Genomic DNA, 24,534 nt, shown 5'->3' on the forward strand with positions numbered 1-24,534 from the left:
TAAACATCTCAAAGTACTTGCTGATATACATTATTACTGATACTGCCCTCTCCTGAAATATAATATTCTGTTTATTAATTATTTCTTGACCTAACCTGGCAAGCATTAGTGACAACAGCATTAGCCTATCAGTGACAATAACCACATTAAAGGAAATTAAATTGATGTCTATACAATATTGCTTTCCTTCAACCTTTTAATTCTTTCAGAGTTGCATACCTTTATTATTGACTATTAAATATATATTATATATAAAAGTATGTAATAATTATACATATATACACACACACACAAACAAAATGGTACACTTTCAGTTCAGTTCAGTCGCTCAGTCATGTCCGACTCTTTGCGACCCCATGATTGCAGCACGCCAGGCCTCCCTGTCCATCACCAACTCCTGGAGTTCACCCAGACCCATGTCCATAGAGTCAGTGATGCCATCCAGCCATCTCATCCTCTGTTGTCCCCTTCTCCTCCTGCCCCCAAGCCCTCCCAGCATCAGAGTCTTTTCCAATGAGTCAACTCTTCGCATGAGGTGCCCAAAGTACTGGAGCTTCAGCTTTAGCATCATTCCTTCCAAAGAACACCCAGGGCTGATCTCCTTCAGAATGGACTGGTTGGATCTCCTTGCAGTCCAAGGGACTCTCAAGAGTCTTCTCCAACACCACAGTTCAAAAGCATCCATTCTTTGGCGCTTAGCTTTCTCCACAGTCCAACTCTCACATCCATAAATGACCACACCATAGCCTTGACTAGACGGATCTTTGTTGGCAAAGTAATGTCTCTACTTTTCAATATGCTATCTAGGTTGGTCATAACTTTTCTTCCAAGGAGTAAGTGTCTTTTAATTTCATGGCTGCAATCACCATCTGCAGTGATTTTGGAGCCCAGAAAAATAAAGTCTGACACTGTTTCCACTGTTTCCCCATCTATTTCCCATGAAGTGATGGGACCGGATGCCATGATCTTCGTTTTCTGAATGTTGAGCTTAAAGCCAACTTTTTCACTCTCCTCTTTCACTTTCATCAAGAGGCTTTTTAGTTCCTCTTCACTTTCTGCCATAAGGGTGGTGCATATCTGCATATCTGAGGTGATTGATATTTCTCCCGGCACTCTTGATTCCAGCTTGTGCTTCTTCCAGCCCAGCGTTTCTCATGATGTACTCTGCATAGAAGTTAAATAAGCAGGGTGACAATATACAGCCTTGACGTACTCCTTTTCCTATCTGGAACCAGTCTGTTGTTCCATGTCCAGTTCTAACTGCTGCTTCCTGACCTGCATATGGGTTTCTCAAGAGGCAGGTCAGGTGGTCTGGTACACCTTACATAATACTAAAGAGAATCTTGGTAGCATCTTAATTACTGAGAAACAGTCGAATGCAGTGGTTCTCAAAGTGTAATCCTGGGAAACAACAAGAGCATCACCTGGGAACTTATTAGAAATGCAAATTCCAGAGCCATTTCAGACCTGTTAAGTCAAGTTCTGGAGGTGGGGTCCACCTATCACACTCCCATCACATTCTAATGTATGCTAACATTGAAGAATCATGGGTCTAGGCTTTTAATGAGCTTAATTATTCTATCTTTTCCAATTATATATTTATCTGATTTTATAAACCATTAACATATACAGAAAAGGGCAGCTGTCTAAGATACTAGCTTAATAAAGACTGTTTAATTAATTACCATTACCTGGGTAATTTAGTTAATTTTAACTGTGAAGGAGATCCTACATTTCTTTCTTTTCTGTCTCCCTCTCTCCCTGACCCAGTCAACTAAATTAAGAAAAAAAATTTTTTTTTCCCATAACAGAAGCAGTACATATGCTGAAAATGTACTGCTTCTGTTATGGGAAAAAAAATTTTTTTTTTCTTAACTTAGTTCAGGCTTCTGGAACTGGTCAAGATACAGTAATAAAGACACTGCTGCTAAAGCTGAAGCTCCAATACTTGGGTCACCAGATGTGAAGAGCCGACTCACTGAAAAAGACCCTGGGAGAACAACATGGTGGAGGAGGAGGTGGACGAAGAGTACATCTCTCTCCACGATACATCAGGAATACTCCTGAGACACAGAAGTGCATGCAGAATGCCAGCTGAGAGCAGACAGGAGAACCTGACCAGTGGAAAAGAGTATATCGAACCACGCAAACTCAGTAGAATGAAGGAACTAGCGGGAAAAGCAGGAGAGTTAATAGGACCGGACCTGCCCTCTGCGGGAGGGGTAAGCAAAGCAGGGGTCCGATCCCCACATGGGGTAATTCTGAGTCAGAGGAGAAACATTCAAGCCCGAGGGTGAAACAGCTGATCTGTGGCAGCCTAAATGGAATGGTAATCAGACAGTCCTTGCCGCAGCCATACATACCCCAGACAAGAACACTGGCCCCCTGGAAGGTGCATCAGCCGGGAGCTGGAGTTCTGGGATTGCAGAGCAATCCCAGGGTGAGGGCTGCTGCTGACTGCAGAGAGATGAATTGAGGGGATGTGAGGGAGGAGACTGTGGTGGGAAATGTCTGTGGAGGAAAGCCAGGCATCCATGGAAGCAAGGTGATACTGCTGAGTTATGCGTAGGACGTGGAGCCATCTCCATAGCCTCTCTCTCCCCACACACCAGCATCCGTAGTTGAATAATAGAGAGACTGGCTCATCAAACGCCTGATGCACTGAATTACAGAGCAGGACCCCACCCACAAGGCCCTTTAAGTGCCTGACCTGCCGATGTACAAAGTAGGACCCCAGCCAGGAGTTCTCTCTATGTGCCTGACGTGCTGAACAACAGAGAAGGACCCCAGGCAAGGGAGCCCTCTAAATGCCTGAATGGGCAAAGCTATGGAGAAAGGCTGGCCAAAAAGGCCTTCTGATCGCCAGCTACAGAGGCTCAGAAAAAAAGACTGATAGGGCCGTAACTCCTGCAGTAGAGGCAGTCCAAGTCCCTGCACATGTGGCGCCACCAGGGTCCCCACACGCCAAGCAGCTGTGCCACCTTCACACTCAACTCTCACTGGGGCAGAGCTGCCACAGGCAAGAAATGTCTTCATCTACGCATGCAGGGTCGCTTTGGTGTCCAACTCTTTGCCATCCTGTAGACTGTGGCCTGCCAGGCTTCTCTGTCAGGGAGGGGATTTCTCCAGGCGAGAATACTGGCGCTTACTGACTAATAGTGGTTGCCATACCCTTATAGAGCACTATATTTCCTGCTGCCCTAGTACCAATTCCCCTGAGTACCTGGTGCTGCCAGAACTCCTGTGACCCAACCAGCTGCACCACCTCCACACCTGGACCTCACAGGGGCAAACCCAAATCCTCTAGGGCAGCCTCAGGAACAAACTCCAGTGGATGACCCCCATGTAGAGGTGGAAATAAAACCACAATTGAAATCCAGGGGCAGTGTGGCGAAGGAAGAAGACCCAAAACCTTCCCACCAGCTGCACAAGCTGCAGATTAAATCCATACAGTCAACTAGGCAGACTGTTGTCTATGACATAAGAGGTCATTGAGAGTTCCCCAAAAGAAAACACACTAGTTCTGATAGCTGTGGACATTGGAGGCAAGAACGCACAGAAGTAGGACCAGATTAGAATCTGAGCTGCCACCACAGCAGGTCCAGAGATCAGCACAGTGTTAGAGGGCATCCTAGGGAGGTAAGGTAGACTGTGACTCCCAGGGAAAGGACTGTGACAGCAGTGACTCTAGGGAGTATCAAATAGAACTCAACATAAATGAAACCATGTGAATAAAAGACCCAGCATCACCCACAGCACCCTGTGCAGGACACCTCATCTAAACAACAAACAAAACAAAAATACAAAATCACCAGCAGACAGGATTACCACCTCACTCAGCCTTGCCCATCAGAGGAAAAACAAGCAAACAAACAAAAACTCAGCACAAATCTCACCCTACACAAACCACTGGACCAACCTCAGGAGGGCAGAAACCAAAAGGAAGAAAGAATTCAACTTTCTTCGAGGAAAGAATTCAACTTTCCTTGAAGCCTGGAAAAGGAGACCTCAAATACAGTAAGTTAAAAAAAAAAAAACAAAACAACCCGGCAGAGAAATACTACACAAATGAAGAAACAAACCAGAAACACAGAAGCCCAAATACATGAAGAGAAAACAGGCAAACTATCGAAAAAGAATTCAGAATAATGATAGTAAAGATGATCAAAAACCTTGAAAACAAAATGGAGAAAATGCAAGAATCAATTAACAAAGACCTAGAAGAATTAAAGAATAAACATACAGAGACAACACAATTACGGAAATTAAAAATACTCTAAAAGGAATCAATAGCAGAATACCTGAGGCAGAAGAACAAATCAATGAGCTGGAAGATTAAATGGTGGAAATAACTTCTGAAGAGCAGAATAAAGTAAAAAGAATGAAAAGAACTGAGGATAGTCTCAGAGACCTCTGGGACAATATCAAATGCACCAACATTCGAATTATAGGGATCCAAGAAGAGGAAGAGAAAAAGAAAGAGTATGAGAAAATTTCTGAAGAAATTATAGTTGAAAATTTCCCCAACATGGAAAAGAAAATAGTCAATCCAGTCCAAGAGGTGCAAAGAGTCTCATACAGGATAAACCTAAGGAGAAACACACCAAGACACATACTAATCAAACTAACAAAGACTAAATGCAAAGAAAGAATTATAAGCAGCAAGGGAGAAGCAACAAGTAACATACAGGGGAAACCCCATACACTTAAGCTGATCTTTCAGCAGAAACTGCAGGCCAGAAGAGAATGGCTAGATATATTTAAAGTACCGAAAGGGAAAATCTACAACCAAGATTACTGTACTCAGCAAGGATCTCATTCAAAATTGATGGAGAAATAAGCTTTTCAGACATGCAAAAGTTAAGAGAATTCAGTACCACCAAATTAGCTTTACAACAAATGTTAGAGGGACTTATACAGCCAAGAAATACAAGAGAAAAGATCTACAAAATCAACCCCAAACAATTATGAAAATGGCAGTAGGAACATATATATCAATAATTACTTTAAATGTAAATAGATTAAATACTCCAACCAAAAGACACAGACTGGCTGAATGGATACAAAAACAAGACCCATACTATATGCTGTCCTCAAGAAAGACACTTTAGACCTAAAGACACATATAGACTGAAAGTGAGAGGATGGAAAAATATATTCCATGCAAATGGGAAACAAAAGAAAGCTGGAGTAGCAATCTTCATGTCGGACAAAACAGACCTTAAAATAAAGCTTACAAGAGATAAGGAAGGACACTACAAAATGATGGAGGGATCAATCCAAGAGGAAGACATAATAACTGTAAATATCTATGCACCCAACATAGGAGCACCTCAATACGTAAGACAAACACTAACAGACATAAAAGAAGAAACTGACAATAACACAATAATAGTAGGAGACTTTAACATCCCACTCATATCAATGGTCAGATCATCAAAACAAAATTAATAAGAAACACAAGTTTTAAATGACACATTAGATGAGATGGATCTCATTGACATCTTCAGGACATTCCATCCAAATGCAGAAGAATACATCTTCTCAAGTGCACAAGGAACATTCTCCAGGATAGACCACATCTTGGGTCACAAATCAAATCTCAGTAAATTTAAGAAAATTGAAATCCTATTAAGCATCTTCTCCGACCACAATGTTATGAGACTAGATTATCAATTACAAGAAAAAAACTGTAAGAAACAAAAACACATGGAGATTAAACAACACATCTCTAAATAACCAATAGGTTACTGAAGAAATCAAAAGGGAAATCAAAATATTTCTAGAAACAAATGACAATGAAAACATGACAACTCAAAACCTATGGGATGCAGTGAAAGCAGCTCTAAGAGGGAAGTGTATAGTGGTACAATCCTGCCTCCAGAAACAAGAAAAACCGAAGAGACAACCTCACTTTACACCTAAAACTGGAAAAAGAACAAAAATTAGCAGAAGGAAAGATATCATAAAGATCTGAGCAGAAATAAATGAAAAAGAAATGAAAGAAACAACAGTAAAGATTAGTAAAACTAAAAGCTGGTTCTTTGAGTGAATAAACACAATTGACAAAACTTTAGCCAGATTCATCATGAAAAAAAGAGAGAAGAATCAAATCAGCAAAATCAGAAATGAAAAAGGAGAGGTTACAACGGACAATGTAGAAATACAAAGGATTATAAGAGACTATTATGAACAACTATACGGCAATAAAATAGACAACCTGGAAGAAATGGACAGATTCTTAGAAAAGTTCAAGCTGCCAAGACTGAACCAGGAAGAAATAGAAATTAAGAACAATCCAGTTATAAGCACTGAAATTGAAGCTGTGATCAAAAATCTCCCAAAAAACAAAAGCCCAGGACCAGATGGCTTCATAGGAGAATTCTACCAAACATTTAGAGAAAAGCTAATGCCTATCCTTCAATTGCAGACAAAGGAACACTTCCAAACTCATTCTATGAGGCCACCATCATCCTGATACCAAAACCAGACAAAGACAACACAAAAAAAGAAAACTATAGGCCAGTATCACTGATGAACATAGATGCAAAAATCCTCAACAAAATTTTAGCAAACAGAATTCAGCAACAAATCAAAAAGCTCATACACCATGATCAAGCTGGGTTTATCCCAGGGATGCAAGGATTCTTCAACATATGCAGATCAATCAATGTGATACACCACATTAACAAATTGAAAGATAAAAACCATGATAATCTCAATAGATGCAGAAAAAGCCTTTGACAAAATTCAGTACCCATTTGATTAAAACTCTTCAAAAAATGTACACAGAAGGAACCTACCTCAACATCAGTTCAGTTCAGCTGCTCAGTCGTGTCCAACTCTTTTCAACCCCATGAATTGCAGCACACCAGACCTCCCTGTCCATCACCAACTCCCAGAGTTCACCCAAACTCACGTCCATCAAGTAGGTGATGCCATCCAGCCATCTCATCCTCTGTCGTCCCCTTCTCCTCCTGTCCTCAATCCCTCCCAGCATCAAGGTCTTTTCCAATGAGTCAACTCTTCGCATGAGGTGGCCAAAGTATCGGAGCTTCAGCATCAGTCCTTCCAATGAACACCCAGGACTGACCTCCTTTACCTCAACATAGTAAAGGCCATATATGATAAGCCTACAGCAAATATTATTCTCAATGGTGAAAAACTGAAAACATTCTCCCTAAGATCAGGAAGAAGACAAGGGTGTCCACTTTCCCCACTATTATTCAACAGTGCTGGAAGTCCCAGCTACAGCAGAGAAGAAAAAGAAATAAAAGGAATCCAGATCGGAAAAGAAAAAGTAAAGTTCTCACTGTCTGCAGATGACATGATACTGTACATAGAAAACCCTAAAGATAGTATCAGAAAATTACTAGAGCTAATCAGTGAATTTAGCAAAGTGGCAGAATACAAACTCAATAAACAGAAATCACTTGCATTTCTATATGCTAACAATGAAAAATCAGAAAGAGAAATTAAGGAATCAATTCCATTCACCATTGCAACAACAAAAAAATTAAATATCTAGGACTAAACTTACCTAAGGAGACAAAAGAACTGTATGCAGAAAATTATAAGACATTAATGAAAGAAATTGGACACGACTGAGCGACTTCACTTTCACTTTTCACTTTCATGCATTGGAGAAGGAAATGGCAACCCACTCCAGTGTTCTTGCCTGGAGAATCACAGGGACAGGGGAGCCTCATGGGCTGCCGTCTATGGGGTCGCACAGAGTCGGACACGACTGAAGCGACTTAGCAGCAGCAGCAGCAATGAAAGAAATCAATGATGACATAAACAGATGGAGGGATATTCCATGTTCCTGGGTAGGAAGAATCAATATTGTGAAAATGACTATACTACCAAATGCAATCTACAGATTCAATGTGATCCCTATCAAATTACCAATGGCATTTTTCACAGAACTAGAACAAAAAATTTCACAATTCATATGGAAACACAAAAGACCCCGAATAGCCAAAGCAGTCCTGAGAAAGAAGAATGGAGCTGGAGGAATCAACCTTCCTGACTTCAGATTATAATACAAAGCTACAGTCATCAAGACAGTTTGGCACTGGCACAAAAACAGATATAGACCAATGAAATAAGATAGAAATCCCAGAAATAAACCCATGCAACTATGGGTACCTTATTTTGACAAAGGAGGCAAGAATATACAATGGGGCAAAGACAGCCTATTCAATAAAATGCTACTGGGAAAACAGGACAGCTATACGTAAAAGAATGAAATTAGAACACTTCCTAACACCTTATACAAAGATAAACTTAAAATGGATTAAAGACCTAAATGTAAGACCAGAAACTATAAAACTCTTAGAGGAAAACATAGGCAGAACACTTGATGACATAAATCATAGCAAAATCCTCTGTGATCCACCTCCTAGAGTAACAGAAATAAAAACAAAGGTAAACAAGTGGGACCTGATTAAACTTAAAAGCTTTTGCACAGCAAAGGAAACTAAGCAAGGTAAAAAGAATGAAACAACTGACAAAGGATTAATTGCCAAAATATACAAGCAGCTCATACAACTCAATATCAGAAAAACAAACAACCCAATCAAAAAGTGGGAAAAAGACCTTAACAGATATTTCTCCAAAGAAGAAATACAGTTGACTAACAAACACATGAAATGGCCATCATCAAAAAGTCTACAAACAATAAATGATGCAGGTATGGAGTAAAGGGAACGCTTTTGCACTGTTGGTGGGAATGTAAATTGATACAGCCACTATGGAAGACGGTATGGAGATTCCTCAAAAAACTAGGAATAAAACCACCATATGAACCAGCAATCCCACTCCTAGGCATATAACCTGAGGAAAACAAAATTGAAAAATACACATGTATCCCATTGATCGTTGCAGCACTATTTACAATAGCTAGAAAATGGAAGCAACCTACATGTCCATCAACAGATGAATGGATAAAGAAGCTGTGGTACATATACACAATGGAATATTACACAGCCATAAAAAGGAATGCATTTGAGTCAGTTCTAATGAGGTGGATGAACCTAGAACCTACTATACAGAGTGAAGTAAGTCAGAAAGAGAAAGATAAATAAATATCTATATATTTATACACTGATAAAATATAAATATATATATTTTCTATATATTCTAATGGATATATATGGAATCCAGATAAATGGTACTGAAGAATTTATTTACAGGGCAACAATGGAGAAATAGACACAAAGAATAGACTTATGGACATAAGAGGGAAGGAGAGGGTGAGACATATGGAACACCAGTAACATGGAAACTTACATTACCATATGTAAAATAGATAGTCAACAGGAATTTGCTGTGTGGCTCAGGAAACTCAAACAGGGGCTCTGTATCAACCTAGAGGGGTGGGATGGGGAGGGAGATGGGAGGGAGGGGATATACATATACCTATGGCTGATTCATGTTGAGGTTTGTCAGAAAACAACAAAATTCTGTAAAGCAATTATCCTTCAGTAAAAAATAAATAACTTAAAAAAAAAGATCCTGAAGCTGGGAAAGATTGAAGGCAATAGGAGAAGGGGGTGGCAGAGGATGAGATGGTTAGATAGCATCACCGACTCAATAGACATGAATCTGAGCAGGAGATAGTGGAGGACAGAAGAGACTGGCGTGCTGCAGTCCATGGCATTGCAAAGAATCGGACAGGACTTAGCAACCAAACGACAACACCCGTGCACCTGAAATGACCAAGAAAAAAATATACTGAGACACTGGATACTAATCTCTGGGAAACAAATGAGGTGGCCCTATAAGCATTTCCAGGCCATGGTATGAAGAAGAGGAATGCAGGAGCCTAGCGACCTCCAGGTTGGGAAGACGTCTGGGAAGGTCAAGGCGGCTAGAGTTTTGCAGGGCACAGTGCCAAGAAGGAGATAGCTACACAGGGAGCAAGCGCTGGAGACCGGCAGAAGGTCCCTTTTTTGAGTTCAGCAGATTACTTATCAGCACATGAGCCAAGCCCAAGGAAAAAACCAACAGAAAAATGCAGAAAAGAATGGAAAGTTATGTGATTGGCTACAGTGCTCAAAAGAATACTGTCTCACTAATGGGGAAAAAAATAGCCCCAGACTAAAGGCTGCTTTGGTCCCTCCTAAGAAAGCTTAAAAGTAAACCCTGAAAAGATCAAATTGTCCCCGAGGAATTTAATTGTCACAGAACAAAGTTCAAAAATATTTACAGGAGGCTTCCTTGGTGGTCCAATGGTTGAGACTCCATCTGCCAATGTAGCGAACAGGGACATTAGTATGATCCCTGGTCTGGGAAGATCCCACATGTTGTGGGGCAACTAAGCCCATGAGCCACAACTGAGCCAGCTTGCCCTGGAGTTGCAACAACTGAACCTCTGCACCCTAGTCTGTGCTCTGCAATAGAAGAAGGCAGCACAATGAGAAACCTGTGTACTATAACTAGAGAGTAGCCTCCACTTGCCGCAATTAGAGAAAGCCCATGTGCAGCAATGAAGACCCAGTGCCGCCAAATAAATTTTTAAAGATTAAAAAAATTATATTTAGGGACTTTCCTGGTGGCCCAGTGGTTAAGACTTTGCCTTCTAATGCAGGGGGTCAGGGTTCAATCCCTGGTCTGGGGGCTGAGATTCCACATGCCTCATGGCCAAAAAACTAAAACATAAAACATAAGCAATATTGTAACAAGTTCAATAGAGACTTAAAAAATGGTCTACATTAAAAAAAAAAAACCTGAAGAAAAAAATATTTTAGGAATACAAAAATATCCAGCCTCTTCAAGGCAAAGTTCACAGTCTAGCACTCAATCAAAAATTGTCAAGCATGCAAAAGTAGCAGGAAGATAGAACCCACAATTAGAAAAATAATCAACCAGTCAATCAAAATTGACCCAGAAATGATACAGATGTTAGAATTAGTGAACAAGGATATTGAAAGAGTTATTATAACTGTATTCCATACATTCAAAAAGACAGGAATGATAGGGTGCTAAGTAGAGACATGGAAGGTCTATATAAAAACACAAATTAAACCTCAGGAGATTAAAAAAAATGCACTGTCTGAGAATAGAAAAAATACACTGGATGAGATTAATGATATTAATGCAGATGAAAAAAATTAATGATCTAAAAATATATCAACAGAAATTACACAAAATTAAACATAAAGACTGAAAAAAAGAAACCACAGAGCATCAGCAGTCACAGAACAACTTTAGTTAGTTAAGTCGCTCAGTCGTGTCCAACTCTTTGCGACCCCATGGACTGTAGCCCACCAGGCTCCTCTGTCCATAGGATTCTCCAGGCAAGAATACTGGAGTGGGTAGAATAACTTTAGGGAGCCCAATATAAATGTAATTGGAGTTCCCCCACAAAGGGAAGGAGGAAAACAGAAAAACATTTTGAGAAAACAATAACTGAAATATTCCCAAATCTGATGAAAATGATACACACCTAGGGATTCAAGCAGCTTAATGAGTTCCAAGAACAAGAAACATGAAGAAAACAGCATAAACTGCTTAAACTAGTGATGAAGAGAAAAATCTTAAAAATGAGCTAGTGGGGGGGGAAAAAAAACCACACTGTTACGTGACACACACCAGTATATGGTGTTTTACTGCACTTTGCTTTATTGTGCTTTGCAGTTATCTTTTTTTTTCTTTTAATCTGAAGGTTTGTGGCAACCTTGTTTCAAGCAAGTCTACTGGCACCATTTTTTTCTAATAGCACTTGCTCACTTTACGTCCCTGGGTCACATTCTGGTAATTCTCAAAATATTTCAAACTGTCCACCAGCAAAAAGATTGTGATTTGCTGAAGGCTCAGATGATGACCAGCATTTTTTAAGGAATAAAGTATTTTTAAATTAAGTAATGTACATTTTTTACATAATTTTTACATAATTACATTTTTTACATAATGTAATCACACACTTGATATGTTGTTGTTCAGTCGCCCAGTTGTGTTCAACTCTTTGTGACACCATGGACTGAAGCATGCCAGGCCTCCCTGTCCGTCACCATCCCCTGAAGTTTGCCCACGTTCACATCCACTGCCTTGGTGATTCCATCCAGCCGTCTCATCCTCTGACCACCCTCTTCTGCTCTCAATGTTTCCCAGCATCAGGGATTTTTTACAATGAGTTGGCCGTTTGCATCACATGTCCAAGATACTGGTCATCTGATACAAATAGCCTAAAAGGGCACTTAGTAAAATGTAAACATAATATTCACAACTGTTTGGGAAACCAAACAATTTGTGTGACTTGCTTTACTGTGATATTTACTTTATTGTGGTTGTCTGGAATGAAACCTGCCGTATCTCTGAGGTGCGCCTTTATTATTTGTACAGAACAGCAAAGGTAAGAATGACTACAGACATCTCATCAGAAACAATGCAAGCCAGAGGCAGTGTAGCCACGTTGCTAACGTCCTCAAAAGAAAAGAAAAATTGGTTAGACCATAGTAGCTCTATTTTGTTATGGTTGGAGAAGGCATGTGTCTTATATCCTCAACTGAATTAGAAATTCTCAGACTGGTTGCTAACACTAACAAAGGTGAAAAAAAACTATGGTCATTTAAGAAGCAGGAAGCAAAGTCAAGCTGAGAAGTCCTTGCAGTCTAGTGTTCTGCTGCTGCTGCTGCTAAGCCGCTTCAGTCGTGTCCGACTCTGTGCGACCCCAGAGACGGCAGCCCACCAGGCTCCTCAGTCCCTGGAATTCTCCAGGCAAGAACACTGGAGTGGGTTGCCATTTCCTTCTCCAATGCACTAAAGTGAAAGTGAAGTCGTGTCCAACTCTTCGCAACCCCATGGACTGCAGCCTACCGGGCTCCTCCATCCATGGGATTTTCCAGGCAAGAGTACTGGAGTGGGGTGCCATCGCCTTCTCTGAGTCTAGTGTTCCAGGTGGCTTTAATGCAGTTAATCCAGGGCCACACTTACAAAAACATTATTTCAAGCTCTTTAGAAAACAGGTACAGCTATTGTATGAAAGATTATTTCCTCCAAGAATACATATAATGAGAGAAGGTGCAAAGAATGAGTTTTTATTTTTGTACAACATGCAACTTAGAAAACTATCTTGGAAGGAAAACTATGGGGGGAGAACGTCTGAAGGCAACTTTATTAACATTCAAGTGAGGGTACAACAATCTAGAGTCAGCAAACCTTTCTGCTTTAATTAACGTCCCTGGGAAGAGGCTCTTCCGGGCATGATGACTCAGAAAACAGAATGCATGGTTCTAAGGAGGTAGGGATAATATTGTTCAACTTGAAAAAAATGGGAGCATGAAGGAATTATCTTTCCTGACAATTTTCTTCTAAAGGGGACTACAAGAGTAGACTATAAGCCATAATGACCTAGGGATAGAAAGCTCTCAGAAGAGACTGGAGATACCCACGTTTGGAGGCAAACCTTTTGAATATGATTTATTAGGAATTAAGAGAATGACTTCCTTGAGCTATTATATATCTATGACCTCAGCAATAATCTCTAAGAGATTATGTATTCCTTAAATTTAGAAAGAATGGAGCCTGTTTCTGAGTGGGAAGACAATGAGCTCCTAGCCCAAACAACCACAGTTAAACAAAAGTAACCAATACAGTCTAAGCCAGAGAAAGGCTATTTGAATAATATGATCACTCCCTGTCCCCTGTTGCCCCAAGAAATAAGTCCAAGGATTTGAGAGTAGCATGCAAAGCATTTTAGGTATATTTCATTTATGGAGGGAAAAAAAAAAACCCACAAATGTTATGTGTTTGAAAGAAGAGATGGTAAGCTTTGAGGTCCTCTATTTCCAGACATTGTCCACTGACCCTTTTTCTGAGCTCTTATGAGGTTATTTTATTCTATTCCTTGGTCATATTCTATTCCTTGGTCATATGCTACTCTGCTCAGTATCTACTGTGCATCCACTATAAAAGCTCAAAGGTCACTGTTCGGAGGGGAATTACAGGATGCTCCCTTTCTTATTGATGAAGTGAAGAGAAACGAGCTGATATGATGGCGTGCCTTACTCTAATTGAGTAGCTGTAAAAGAAGGACTAAACAAGGTATCACGCTTGAAGTCCATCAGCGTGTACATCCCAGACCACGATACAGGCACTGGTTGTCAAACTGGCTCCCTATGCTCCATGATACAGAATAAACCTGTACACAGGATACCAATGGTTCAACTACACAAGACTTTTGCTTGGGAAGCAATAGTGATAGAGGGGTTAGCTTTTGGGATCACAGGCCTTGGTACTGTGGTTATGGTACATGGGGTCTAATCAGGAGCAACACTGCCAAAGAGCCATGAGGCCCAGCAGGAAAACAGTAGTTGGAGAAGTCTACAACTCACCCTTCCTTTAGGGCAAGACAAGTTGTTCTGAAGTATGGATTAGGAACCACCTAAAGTAGTGTTGGAGAAGACTCTTGAGAGTCCCTTGCACTGCAAGGAGATCCAACCAGTCCATTCTGAAGGAGATCAGCCCTGGGATTTCTTTGGAAGGAATGATGCTGAAGCTGAAACTCCAGTATTTTGGCCACCTCATGCCAAGAGTTGACTCATTGGAAAAGACTCTCATCCTGGGAGGGATTAGGGGCAGGAGGAGAAGGGGATGACAGAGGATGAGATGGCTGGATGGCATCACTGACTCAATGGACGTGAGTCTGAGTGAATTCCGGGAGTTGGTGATGGACAGGGAGGCCTGGAGTGCTGCAATTCATGGGGTTGCACAGAGTTGGACATGACTGAGTGACTGAACTGAACTGAAAGTACAATCACGCAGCATGATACAGATTTTGGGTTCCCAGCCTAGACTTACAGAATTAGAATCTCACAGGCAAGGCCCAGGAACCTGTGTTTTTACTCATTCCTATATCATTTTTATCCATGTTAACATTTTAAAGTCAATAATCTAGATGAATACTGTCTAGTATGGTAGTCATTATCCTATATGAGTCGTTAAATTTAAATCAATTAAAATTAAATAAAACTTAAAAATTCATTTCCTTAGTCATACCGACTACATTTCAAGTGTCTCATAATCCACCGTATGTGAGGGGTTAGTAGTTACGATACTGGAACAACACAGAATGTTCCCATCATTGTGGAAGATTGTATTAGCACTGGTCTAGACTTTGGAGAAGGCAATGGCACCCCACTCCAGTACTCTTGCCTGGAAAATCCCATGGACGGAGGAGCCTGGAAGGCTGCAGTCCATGGGGTTGCTGAGGGTCAGACACAACTGAGCAACTTCACTTTCGCTTTTCACTTTCATACATTGGAGAAGGAAATGGCAACCCACTCCAGCGTTCTTGCTTTGAGAATCCCAGGGACAGGGGAGCTTGGTGGGCTGCCGTCTATGGGGTCGCACAGAGTCGGACACGACTTAAGTGACTTAGTAATAGTAGTAGACTTTGGATTTGGGACAAAGATATTAATTATTCATAAGTCTGGTATGTGTGTTTGGGGACTTGGGGCTGGAGGTGCTCCAAAATGCAGTCTTTAAGAAGGTTCTACATGTAATCTACAACCTATATGTATGCGTATGCACAGGTAAAGGCGGTGCTATTTAGACAGTGAGACTGCGACACTGCAGGTCAAAGAACGAGGGAGGCTTCTCCTTCTAATCTGCTTTGATAGAGCTGGTTTGGCCCAACCATTATGAACCACACAGGTCCTCTTATGCAGATAGTTTGAAAGGAGAAAATCTAGAAAAACTGACATAATAACAAATAGAGGTATTCTTTCCTCTTTGCAAAGAGCTATACTCTACCCAGCTGAGGTAAATCACCCACCTTTGCTCTTCAGGAAGAGCTGCACTCTATCCAGCTGAGGTAAATCACCCACCTTTGCTCTCTGGGAAGAGCTGCACTCTATCCAGCTGAGGTAAATCACCCACCTTTGCTCTCTGGGAAAAGCTGCACTCTATCCAGCTGAGGTAAATCACCCACCTTTGCTCTCTGGGAAGAGCTGCACTCTATCCAGCTGAGGTAAATCACCCACCTTTGCTCTCTGGGAAGAGCTGCACTCTATCCAGCTGAGGTAAATCACCCACCTTTGCTCTTCGGGAAGAGCTGCACTCTATCCAGCTGAGGTAAATCACCCACCTTTGCTCTCTGGGAAGAGCTGTACTCTACCCAGCTGAGGTAAATCACCCACCTTTGCTCTTCGGGAAGAGCTGTACTCTACCCAGCTGAGGTAAATCACCCACCTTTGCTCTCTGGGAAGAGCTGCACTCTATCCAGCTGAGGTAAATCACCCACCTTTGCTCTCTGGGAAGAGCTGCACTCTATCCAGCTGAGGTAAATCACCCACCTTTGCTCTTCGGGAAGAGCTGCACTCTATCCAGCTGAGGTAAATCACCCACCTTTGCTCTCTGGGAAGAGCTGTACTCTACCCAGCTGAGGTAAATCACCCACCTTTGCTCTCTGGGAAGAGCTGTACTCTACCCAGCTGAGGTAAATCACCCACCTTTGCTCTCTGGGAAGAGCTGCACTCTATCCAGCTGAGGTAAATCACCCACCTTTGCTCTTCGGGAAGAGCTGTACTCTACCCAGCTGAGGTAAATCACCCACCTTTGCTCTTCGGGAAGAGCTGTACTCTACCCAGCTGAGGTAAATCACCCACCTTTGCTCTCTGGGAAGAGCTGCACTCTATCCAGCTGAGGTAAATCACCCACCTTTGCTCTTCGGGAAGAGCAGTACTCTATCCAGCTGAGGTAAATCACACAGAAACTCTCCCTGGATATGCCTGCCAGTCGATGGTCATAGTCTTCATCAATGTTTGGATTAAATGTTGGATCCACATCAACATAATTTCGATCGGCACACAGACGCAGTCCTTCCTGCATCGTCTCATTAGCTAGCCATTCTTCTAGTTTAGAAGAGGTTGTAACATAATAAATGATACCCTAATGAGAAAAAAGATTAAAAAAAAAAACACCTCAGGCTAAATCACAATCTGAATTAACACCAATATCTCATTAATTGTTTATACTGATAATATGAATCAAAGTGACATTAGTTTACTAACTTTAAAATAGTCTAAAAACAATTCCAATCTACTGAATTTACGATCTTTTAAGAGAGGTGAAAAACCTTTATTGTGATGCATTTATTTTGAGAAATTTCTCACAGAACTTTAAGCTATCTTGTGATCTTATGTCAACTCATAAAAATATAACAAATAAAGCAACAGAAACACATAGAGATAGGAAAGGCCACACACACACACATTATTAATAAAAAATGTTGTAAATTCAATCTCTTTCGCTTCCTGAGGTTGGGTTTAACCAAACATTAATTAAACAGAAGATTCAGGCTTCAACCCAACCAATCAACACAAATAAGTTAGTACACAGAAGTAATAACACATGAATCATGAAAATTTAGCATATGTTTTCCTCTTGAAAATGTTGGCTTTGCCTATAAACCTCTAGCGATAACCATGTTGTATATCTGTGAAATTTTTAGCAAAAAACAGAATACCTGTGCAGTAAAACACTAACCTTGCTCAAAGAGAGGTTTGGCCTTTGCACTTGGGTTCTGGGAGTTCAACTCTAATCCCTTGCAATGTCCTGCCTCATAAGAGAGTCTTTATTTACTTGGAGGTTTAGAACCATGAACTCTATAGGATCTGGAGATTAAGGCTGGTGATGTGGATGGGCGAGCAAATCTAAATGGTTGTGTGTCAATGAAAACTCTGCACACTGAGGCTCAGGTGAGCAGGCGAGCATCCTTGGCTGGCAACACTCTGTACTGCCTCAGTTGTTTCTGGGAGGAATAAACATTGTCTGCACAAGTGCACTGGGAGAGGACAACTGCAAGTTCATGCCTTAGGGTCTCTAGACTTTGCCCTATGTGCTTCTTTCCTGGGCAGACTTTACTCTGTATCCTTCCACTGTAATACATTCTAACCACGAGGATGACGGCTTTGCTGAGTTCTGAGGGTCCTTCTAACAAATTAATGAACCTGACTGTGGTCTCAGAGACCCTGAAATTGCAATGGTGTCAAATGTGATGGTGTTTTGGGGGACCTCCCAAATCATACAATACTTAACAGCAAGGGCTAAGGAGTCAGTCAAACCTGGGTTCTAAATCCCTGATTTCACTTGCTAGTTAGAGGATTGTGACCAAGTTAACTTTTGATCGGTAACTTGTTTATTTGTAGAACAGGAATGTAATATTCCTTTAGAGAAATAGTTAAGAGATATATAGGCGTATGTATACATGCATGCATGCATGCATGTACTCTTTAATACAGTGCCTAAAAGAAATGTGCTACAGATAATAGTTTTTATTAATAATATTAATGAACAAATGTAGTTAAGTTCCACTGAAGAAAGAAATGGCAAGATCCTCATAGGTATAATTTACTAACTGTATTGGATACTAGAAAATTTCTATTGCTATGAAAAAGCAAGACACAAGTTAAAACAATTATATATATATATATATATATATATATTTTTTTTTTTTTAAAGAAGAGCCTCTGACACCAGAAGCTCTGAAGAGGCACATCTCTTACCTTGACATAGTAAGTGGTGAGTACTTTCCGAAGATCAAAGACTTGAAGCATAGAGGCAGCACTGTTGTCAGTGATGCTATAGCCCTCTAAAATATACTTGGTGACTATCACTTCCCAAGCCAGCCAGCGCTGGCTAAATGCAGCGTTAAATGAAAGCACATGAGGAATATGGCCAGGTTCACAACAGCAAAATCCTTCATCTTCCTCAACACCTTCAGTAATGGCCTCCACTTCCCGTTGTTGACAGTAAGTACCTGAGAGAGACAGAGAAAGAAAGTTCTTATAGCAAATGGGTAAAACATGAAGTGGAAAAAAGAATACTTCAAAGATATGAGAAACTTTGAAATAAAAACATTTAGTTTATAGCAATTAAGAGTATGTGTTGGATCTGCTTTAGACTGTCCATTTGCAAACCGCAGGACATTCCTGGAGAGAGGCATAGTATACATTAATCTTCTGGAGAATCAGAATGTGTATCAGCACATTCGGGTCTGAGAATTTGTGAAATAAAAAAAGAAAGTCAGATTAAATAAGGAATTAGAGCCCAGCCATCTATGCCAACAAAATATCACCCATCACATTAATGTTAATTTTATTTTGTTCTGTGGTCTTACTTTCATTTAATCTGTAAATTCCTTACATGATACAAGGACTACAGAGGGATTATAGCTAATTTTAAAGCTATATATTAAAGTTGAAAAGTGAGTGAAGTTGCTTAGTTGTGTCCGACTCTTTGGGACGCCATGAACTGTAGCCTACCAGGTTCCTCCGCCCATGAGATTTTCCAGGCAAGAAGGAAATGGCAACCTACTGGAGTGGGTTGCCATTTCCTTCTCCAGGATATATTAAAGTTACATTATAACAAAAATAAGTGGGATGTTATAATACATTTTTTATTTTAAACAGAACATATACAACATGTATATTTGAAAAACTACTCTGAGAAAAAAAGATGTCATGAAATTTAGCCCCACTTGGTGGTGGTGGTGGTGGTGTATGACGAATGATAAGACTGAAGAGGTAAGCTTGGCCAAGCTAATGACCTATACTGTTTAGTACTCCAGTTCAGTTCAGTCACTCAGTCGTGTCCAACTCTTTGTGATCCCATGAACCACTGCATGCCAGGCCTCCCTGTCCATCACCTACTCCCTGAGTCCACCCAAACCCATGTCCATTGTGTCAGTGACGCCATCCAACCATCTAATCCTCTGTTGTCCCCTTCTCCTGCCCTCAATCTTTCCCAGCATCAGGGCCTTTTCAAATGAGTCAGCTCTCTGCATCAGGTGGCCAAAATACGGGAGTTGCAGCTTCAACATCAGTCCTTCCAATGAACACCCAGGACTGATCTCCTTTAGGATGGACTGGTTGGATCTCCTTGCAGTCCAAGGGACTCTCAAGAGTCTTCTCCAACACCACAGTTCAAAAGCATTAATTTTTCGGTGCTCAGCTTTCTTCACAGTCCAACTCTCACATCCATACATGACCATTGGAAAAACCATAGCCTTGACTAGACGGACCTTTGTTGACAAAGTAATGTCTCTGCTTTTGAATATGCTGTCTAGGTTGGTCATAACTTTCCTTCCAAGGAGTAGGCATCTTTTAATTTCATGGCTGCAATCACCATCTGCAGTGATTTTGGAGCCCAGAAAAATAGTCAGCCACTGTTTCCCCATCTATTTCCCATGAAGTGATGGGACCAGATGCCATGATCTTCGTTTTCTGAATGTTAAGTTTTAAGCCACCTTTTTCACTCTCCTCTTTCAGTTTCATCAAGAGGCTCTTTAGTTCTTCCTCACTTTCCGCCATAAGGGTGGTATCATCTGGATATCTGAGGTTATTGATATTTCTCCCAGCAATCTTGATTCCAGCTTGTGTTTCCTCCAGTCCAGTTACTCTACATATAACTTAAATAAGCAGGGTGACAATATGCAGCCTTGATGTACTCCTTTTCCTATTTGGAACCAGTCTGTTGTTCCATGCCCAGTTCTAACTGTTGCTTCCTGACCTGCATACAGGTTTTTCAAGAGGCAGGTCAGGTGTACTGTGAGAGGTGCTAGATATATAATGATAAATGAAGCAGATAGGATTCCTGTCCTTGAGGAGTTTATAATCTACAGCAAAGGTTTACAAAATACAGCCCTGGGCCAAATTCAAGCTAACAGTGGTTTTGGTATTTTTAAAAGGTTGTTTAACAGAAAAATAAAAGAACATGCAACAGAGAACGTGCATGGCTACCAAAGCCTACACTATTAACTGTCTTGGCTCTTTCCAGAAAAAGTCTGCCAACCCCTGAGCTACAGAAGAAATAAACTAAAAACAAATAAACACAAACAAATATAAAATTAGAATTCTGACAGTTATTCTAATTATTAAAGATAATTAAGGAACTAGAGGTGGAAGATTGGTGGGAGAAGAGGAGATGGCTGGTACTTTCTGGGCAAAAGGAGGGTGATAAGAAGGTCTTAGTAAAGAATTCAGCATAGCTAGGACACTGAAGGAAGGCCGGTGTGGCTAGAGTGGATGAGAAGGGTGCTAATAAAGTAAGCTGGAGAAGCTGGGAGAGGACAGATCTTGCAGCTGCTGTAAGGAGGCTGAATTCTACTTTAAACGCAATAAAAAACCACTGAAAATTTTAACCATGGAAAGGACATAACTGAATTCGCCTTAAGAAAAAAGAATCACTATGGCTGAATGAAGAATTACAGGGTCCCCTGGCTACTGAAACTCAACATGAGTTCAGAAAATAACACGGGACTTCCCTGGTGGCTCAGATGGTAAAGAATCTGCCTGTCATGTGGGAGATCTGGGTTTGATCCCTGGGTGCTCAGATGGTAAAGAATCTGCCTGTCATGTGGGAGATCTGGGTTTGATCCCTGGGTCAGGAAGATCCCCTGGAGAAGGGAATGGCTACCCACTCCAGTATTTTGGCCTGGAGAATTCGATGGAAAGAGAAGCCTGACAGGCTACATTTTAGGGGGTTGCAAACAGCTGGACATGACTGAATGACTAACATTTTCATTTTCAGAAAGTTAATGAGTACTACATTCCCAAACTGATTTGAGTTGTTTTTAGTGAGAGTTTGGATGTAAAAGATTTATCCAAAATTTTATTTGAATCTATTTGGTACCAGAGAATAAGGTTGGGAGAGTGAAATTTTGGATCTATTTTTGATTTGGAGCATTTCTGACCAATCTGATGGAATGAGCAGTAAGAAGGACTCCTTTCCAATTCACACACACAGAAATGCTGGATAAAATAGCCTCCTCACAAAATATTTGTCAAAGAAAGAGTTAAAAAGCAAAGGTGAAATCTTCAGGTGCCAGCAATTTTAAAAGAAAGTGAAGTTACAGCAAGTGGTATCTGTAGTGGTAAGGGGGTGCCAACTTTTGGATAAGACCAATTGCATTCAATTTGAACAGCAGTGGGTTAAGATCCTAGAAGAGACAGAATTAAGGTCCCAAGCTTCTGATGGAGAGTCAGGAACAAATCATAAGACAACAGGACATTTTGAAAAAGAGAGAGAGAATGGATTACAAATAAATAGCAAACATTAACATTTACTACCCTGAGAGTTATACAAGTAAAATCTCATTTCTGATGGAGTAACTTTAGAAAAGCACTTGCTTCATTAACAAAGATATTACATGAAAAAGGTACAAACTTTCTGATTCAATACTATGGCAAAAATAAAGCTATAAGGTATAGGTCTAATTTGATCCTCTATTTAGACAAATGCTTTATTTCCTGTTTCAAGTTAAAAACACCTATGGTACTTCTTAGAATAGATCAAAACACTGCTTGAATGCTTTCTCTAAGAACTTTCCAGTCCAAATGTTCGCTAGGTTGGATACATGTGCACTAATAGGACTCCTTCAATTCCTATGAAATAAGTTTTCATTTCTGCTTACAAGACATTCACTTTATAGAAGTTGATAAAGTCAAGCCCATGTGTTTCTGAATGCACAATCTTCTGTGTAAAAATAGCTTCATTTGTTAGTATACAAAATTGTTGAGGGCTGGAGGGAGAAGAGGGAGTAACTGCTTATTGGATGTGAGGTTATATTTGGGGATGATGAAAATGCTTTGGAACTAGACAGAGATGATGGTTGTACAATATCATGAATGTACTTAAATGCCACTGATTTGTTCACTTTAAAATCGATGTTATGTGAATTTCATCTCAATTAAAAAAACTGTTGCAGACAATGGCATGGCAACCACATGAAAGCAACTCAGCTAATCTCTGCCTCTAATGAACATATGCAGCTAGTCACAAAGAGACAAACAAGAGGGTAAGCACAGAACAGAATTCACTATCATCAGGGAAACAAGTGTATTTACACCCTATAGATACTACCTTGACATACCGAGCATATTACAAAAAATTGTTCTTCTCTGAATGTGAAATTTGGAAAAAAACTAGTAATTAGTCTTTAATAGCTTTTCTCCTTCCACAATTCCAAAGGCTAAAGATCTTATAACTTCCTATTGGAGATGTAAACACTTAAAACTTAGATGTCACAGGAGTACATTATAGAAATTAAAGGTTAATATCTTACCTCTGAATTCAAGTCCCCGCAGCTGGAAAGTCACCAGCCCATTTCCAATCTCTATAAGGTGGACTAACGCATTGAGGTAGTCAGAGGCAAGAATGAAACAGTCCCCAGTACTATAGTTTCCCCACCGTCCTAGAAGCAAATCACCACATAGACTGTGTTGTAGGGATCGGGTTAAATGCTCATAAAAGATGGAATTCAGATTGTTGTCATCTGATCCTATAAGAAGGGATTAAAAAATGTTAAATTATTTTAAGTCCCCTTTATATCTACAAGTAAGATTGTTACAAGTATTATAACTAATTTCCAGTTAGGGTTATATCTATATTTCTTTAACGAGGAGGACAATATTTAGATATCCTTAGACTTTCTACATAAAAATGAAACAAAGGACAATGGGAAAATTTCTTAGAGTTAGAAGTCACATAACCTCTCTAAATCTCTGGTTCCCATCCATAAAATGTAAGAACTGGATTAGATAAGATCTTAGATAAGATCTAAGGTCATTTCCTCCTCTTTAGCATTTCCTCCTCTTTTCTATCACTGCTCAATTAACTATGCCTTATAACTAAAACGATGTAAGAGAAATGAAAAAGATAAAAGCAATTTAAAACCACAACAAAAAGACATACTGATAAAAGTTTCTCAGTCATGTCCAACTCTGCAACCCATGGACTATACAGTCCGTGGAATTCTCTAGGCCAGAGTACTAGAGTGGGTAGCCTTTCCCTTCTCCAGGGGATCTTCCCAACCAGGGATCGAACCCAGGTCTCCTGCAATGCAGGCGAATTCTTGGCCAACTGAGCTATCAGGGAAGCCCAACAATGATAAAAGAAGGGAGTTAAGTAATATGAGATTTGGACAAACGAGACAGTCCAAAACAAAGAGAAGTTGGTCACTTAAAAACAAAACAAAAAACAACTGTATATTGAGATGTCTAATATTAGTTTAACAGAAATAAACCATATATATAGTAACAGCAACAAGAAACCAGAAAAATTCATTAGTTATCCTTTAAGAAAAAAAAAATTACAATAAAACATCACCTAATAAATGAGATGAGTGTCTTCAAAAGGAGTGCATCCAAAGCAATAATCTGTAAATGGGTGCCCAAAGTATAGAACTAAAGAATGGCAAAATATACTAAGCTAAATGTTTATTTTAAACTCAGCTTAACTAAATAACAAAAAGGAAAGCCGAGGCTTAAACTTCAATAAAACAGTTGTATCTGATGCTCTGTCTGCTCATTATGAAAGTGCACGTATTACTTCAGGACATGGGTCTTTGTGATACACAGGAAGGCAATATCATTCCAAGCCCCTTCCAAGGACATATCAGAGTTGAGACAGCTGTTTCATCCACCAGAACATGATAAACACAGTCATTAATATCAAATAAGTAGTTCTCCTTAATCCAATTTTATAATTATGAATCAATCTGATTACTATAATTTAGTTTCTCAAGCA

At 40.2% G+C, this 24,534-nt stretch overlaps 1 protein-coding gene across 5 annotated transcripts in view; it reads right to left on the reverse strand.

Annotated features, from left to right (window-relative positions):
* The window catches only part of PCNX1 (pecanex homolog 1 (Drosophila)), a 181,163-nt gene that overhangs the window by 18,301 nt on the left and 138,328 nt on the right, over positions 1-24,534 (reverse strand). For all 5 annotated transcript variants that reach the window (XM_018054011.1, XM_018054014.1, XM_018054012.1 and 2 more), the window contains 3 exons: positions 23,072-23,287; positions 18,513-18,766; positions 16,666-16,896 (listed from right to left, as the gene is read on the reverse strand). In XM_018054011.1, coding sequence (XP_017909500.1) covers positions 16,666-16,896; positions 18,513-18,766; positions 23,072-23,287 — 701 coding nt within the window. The remainder of the gene's footprint in view (positions 1-16,665; positions 16,897-18,512; positions 18,767-23,071; positions 23,288-24,534) is intronic.

The sequence above is a fragment of the Capra hircus genome, chromosome 10 (assembly GCF_001704415.2).
Source record: "Capra hircus breed San Clemente chromosome 10, ASM170441v1, whole genome shotgun sequence".
NCBI classification, from domain to species: Eukaryota; Metazoa; Chordata; class Mammalia; order Artiodactyla; family Bovidae; genus Capra; species Capra hircus.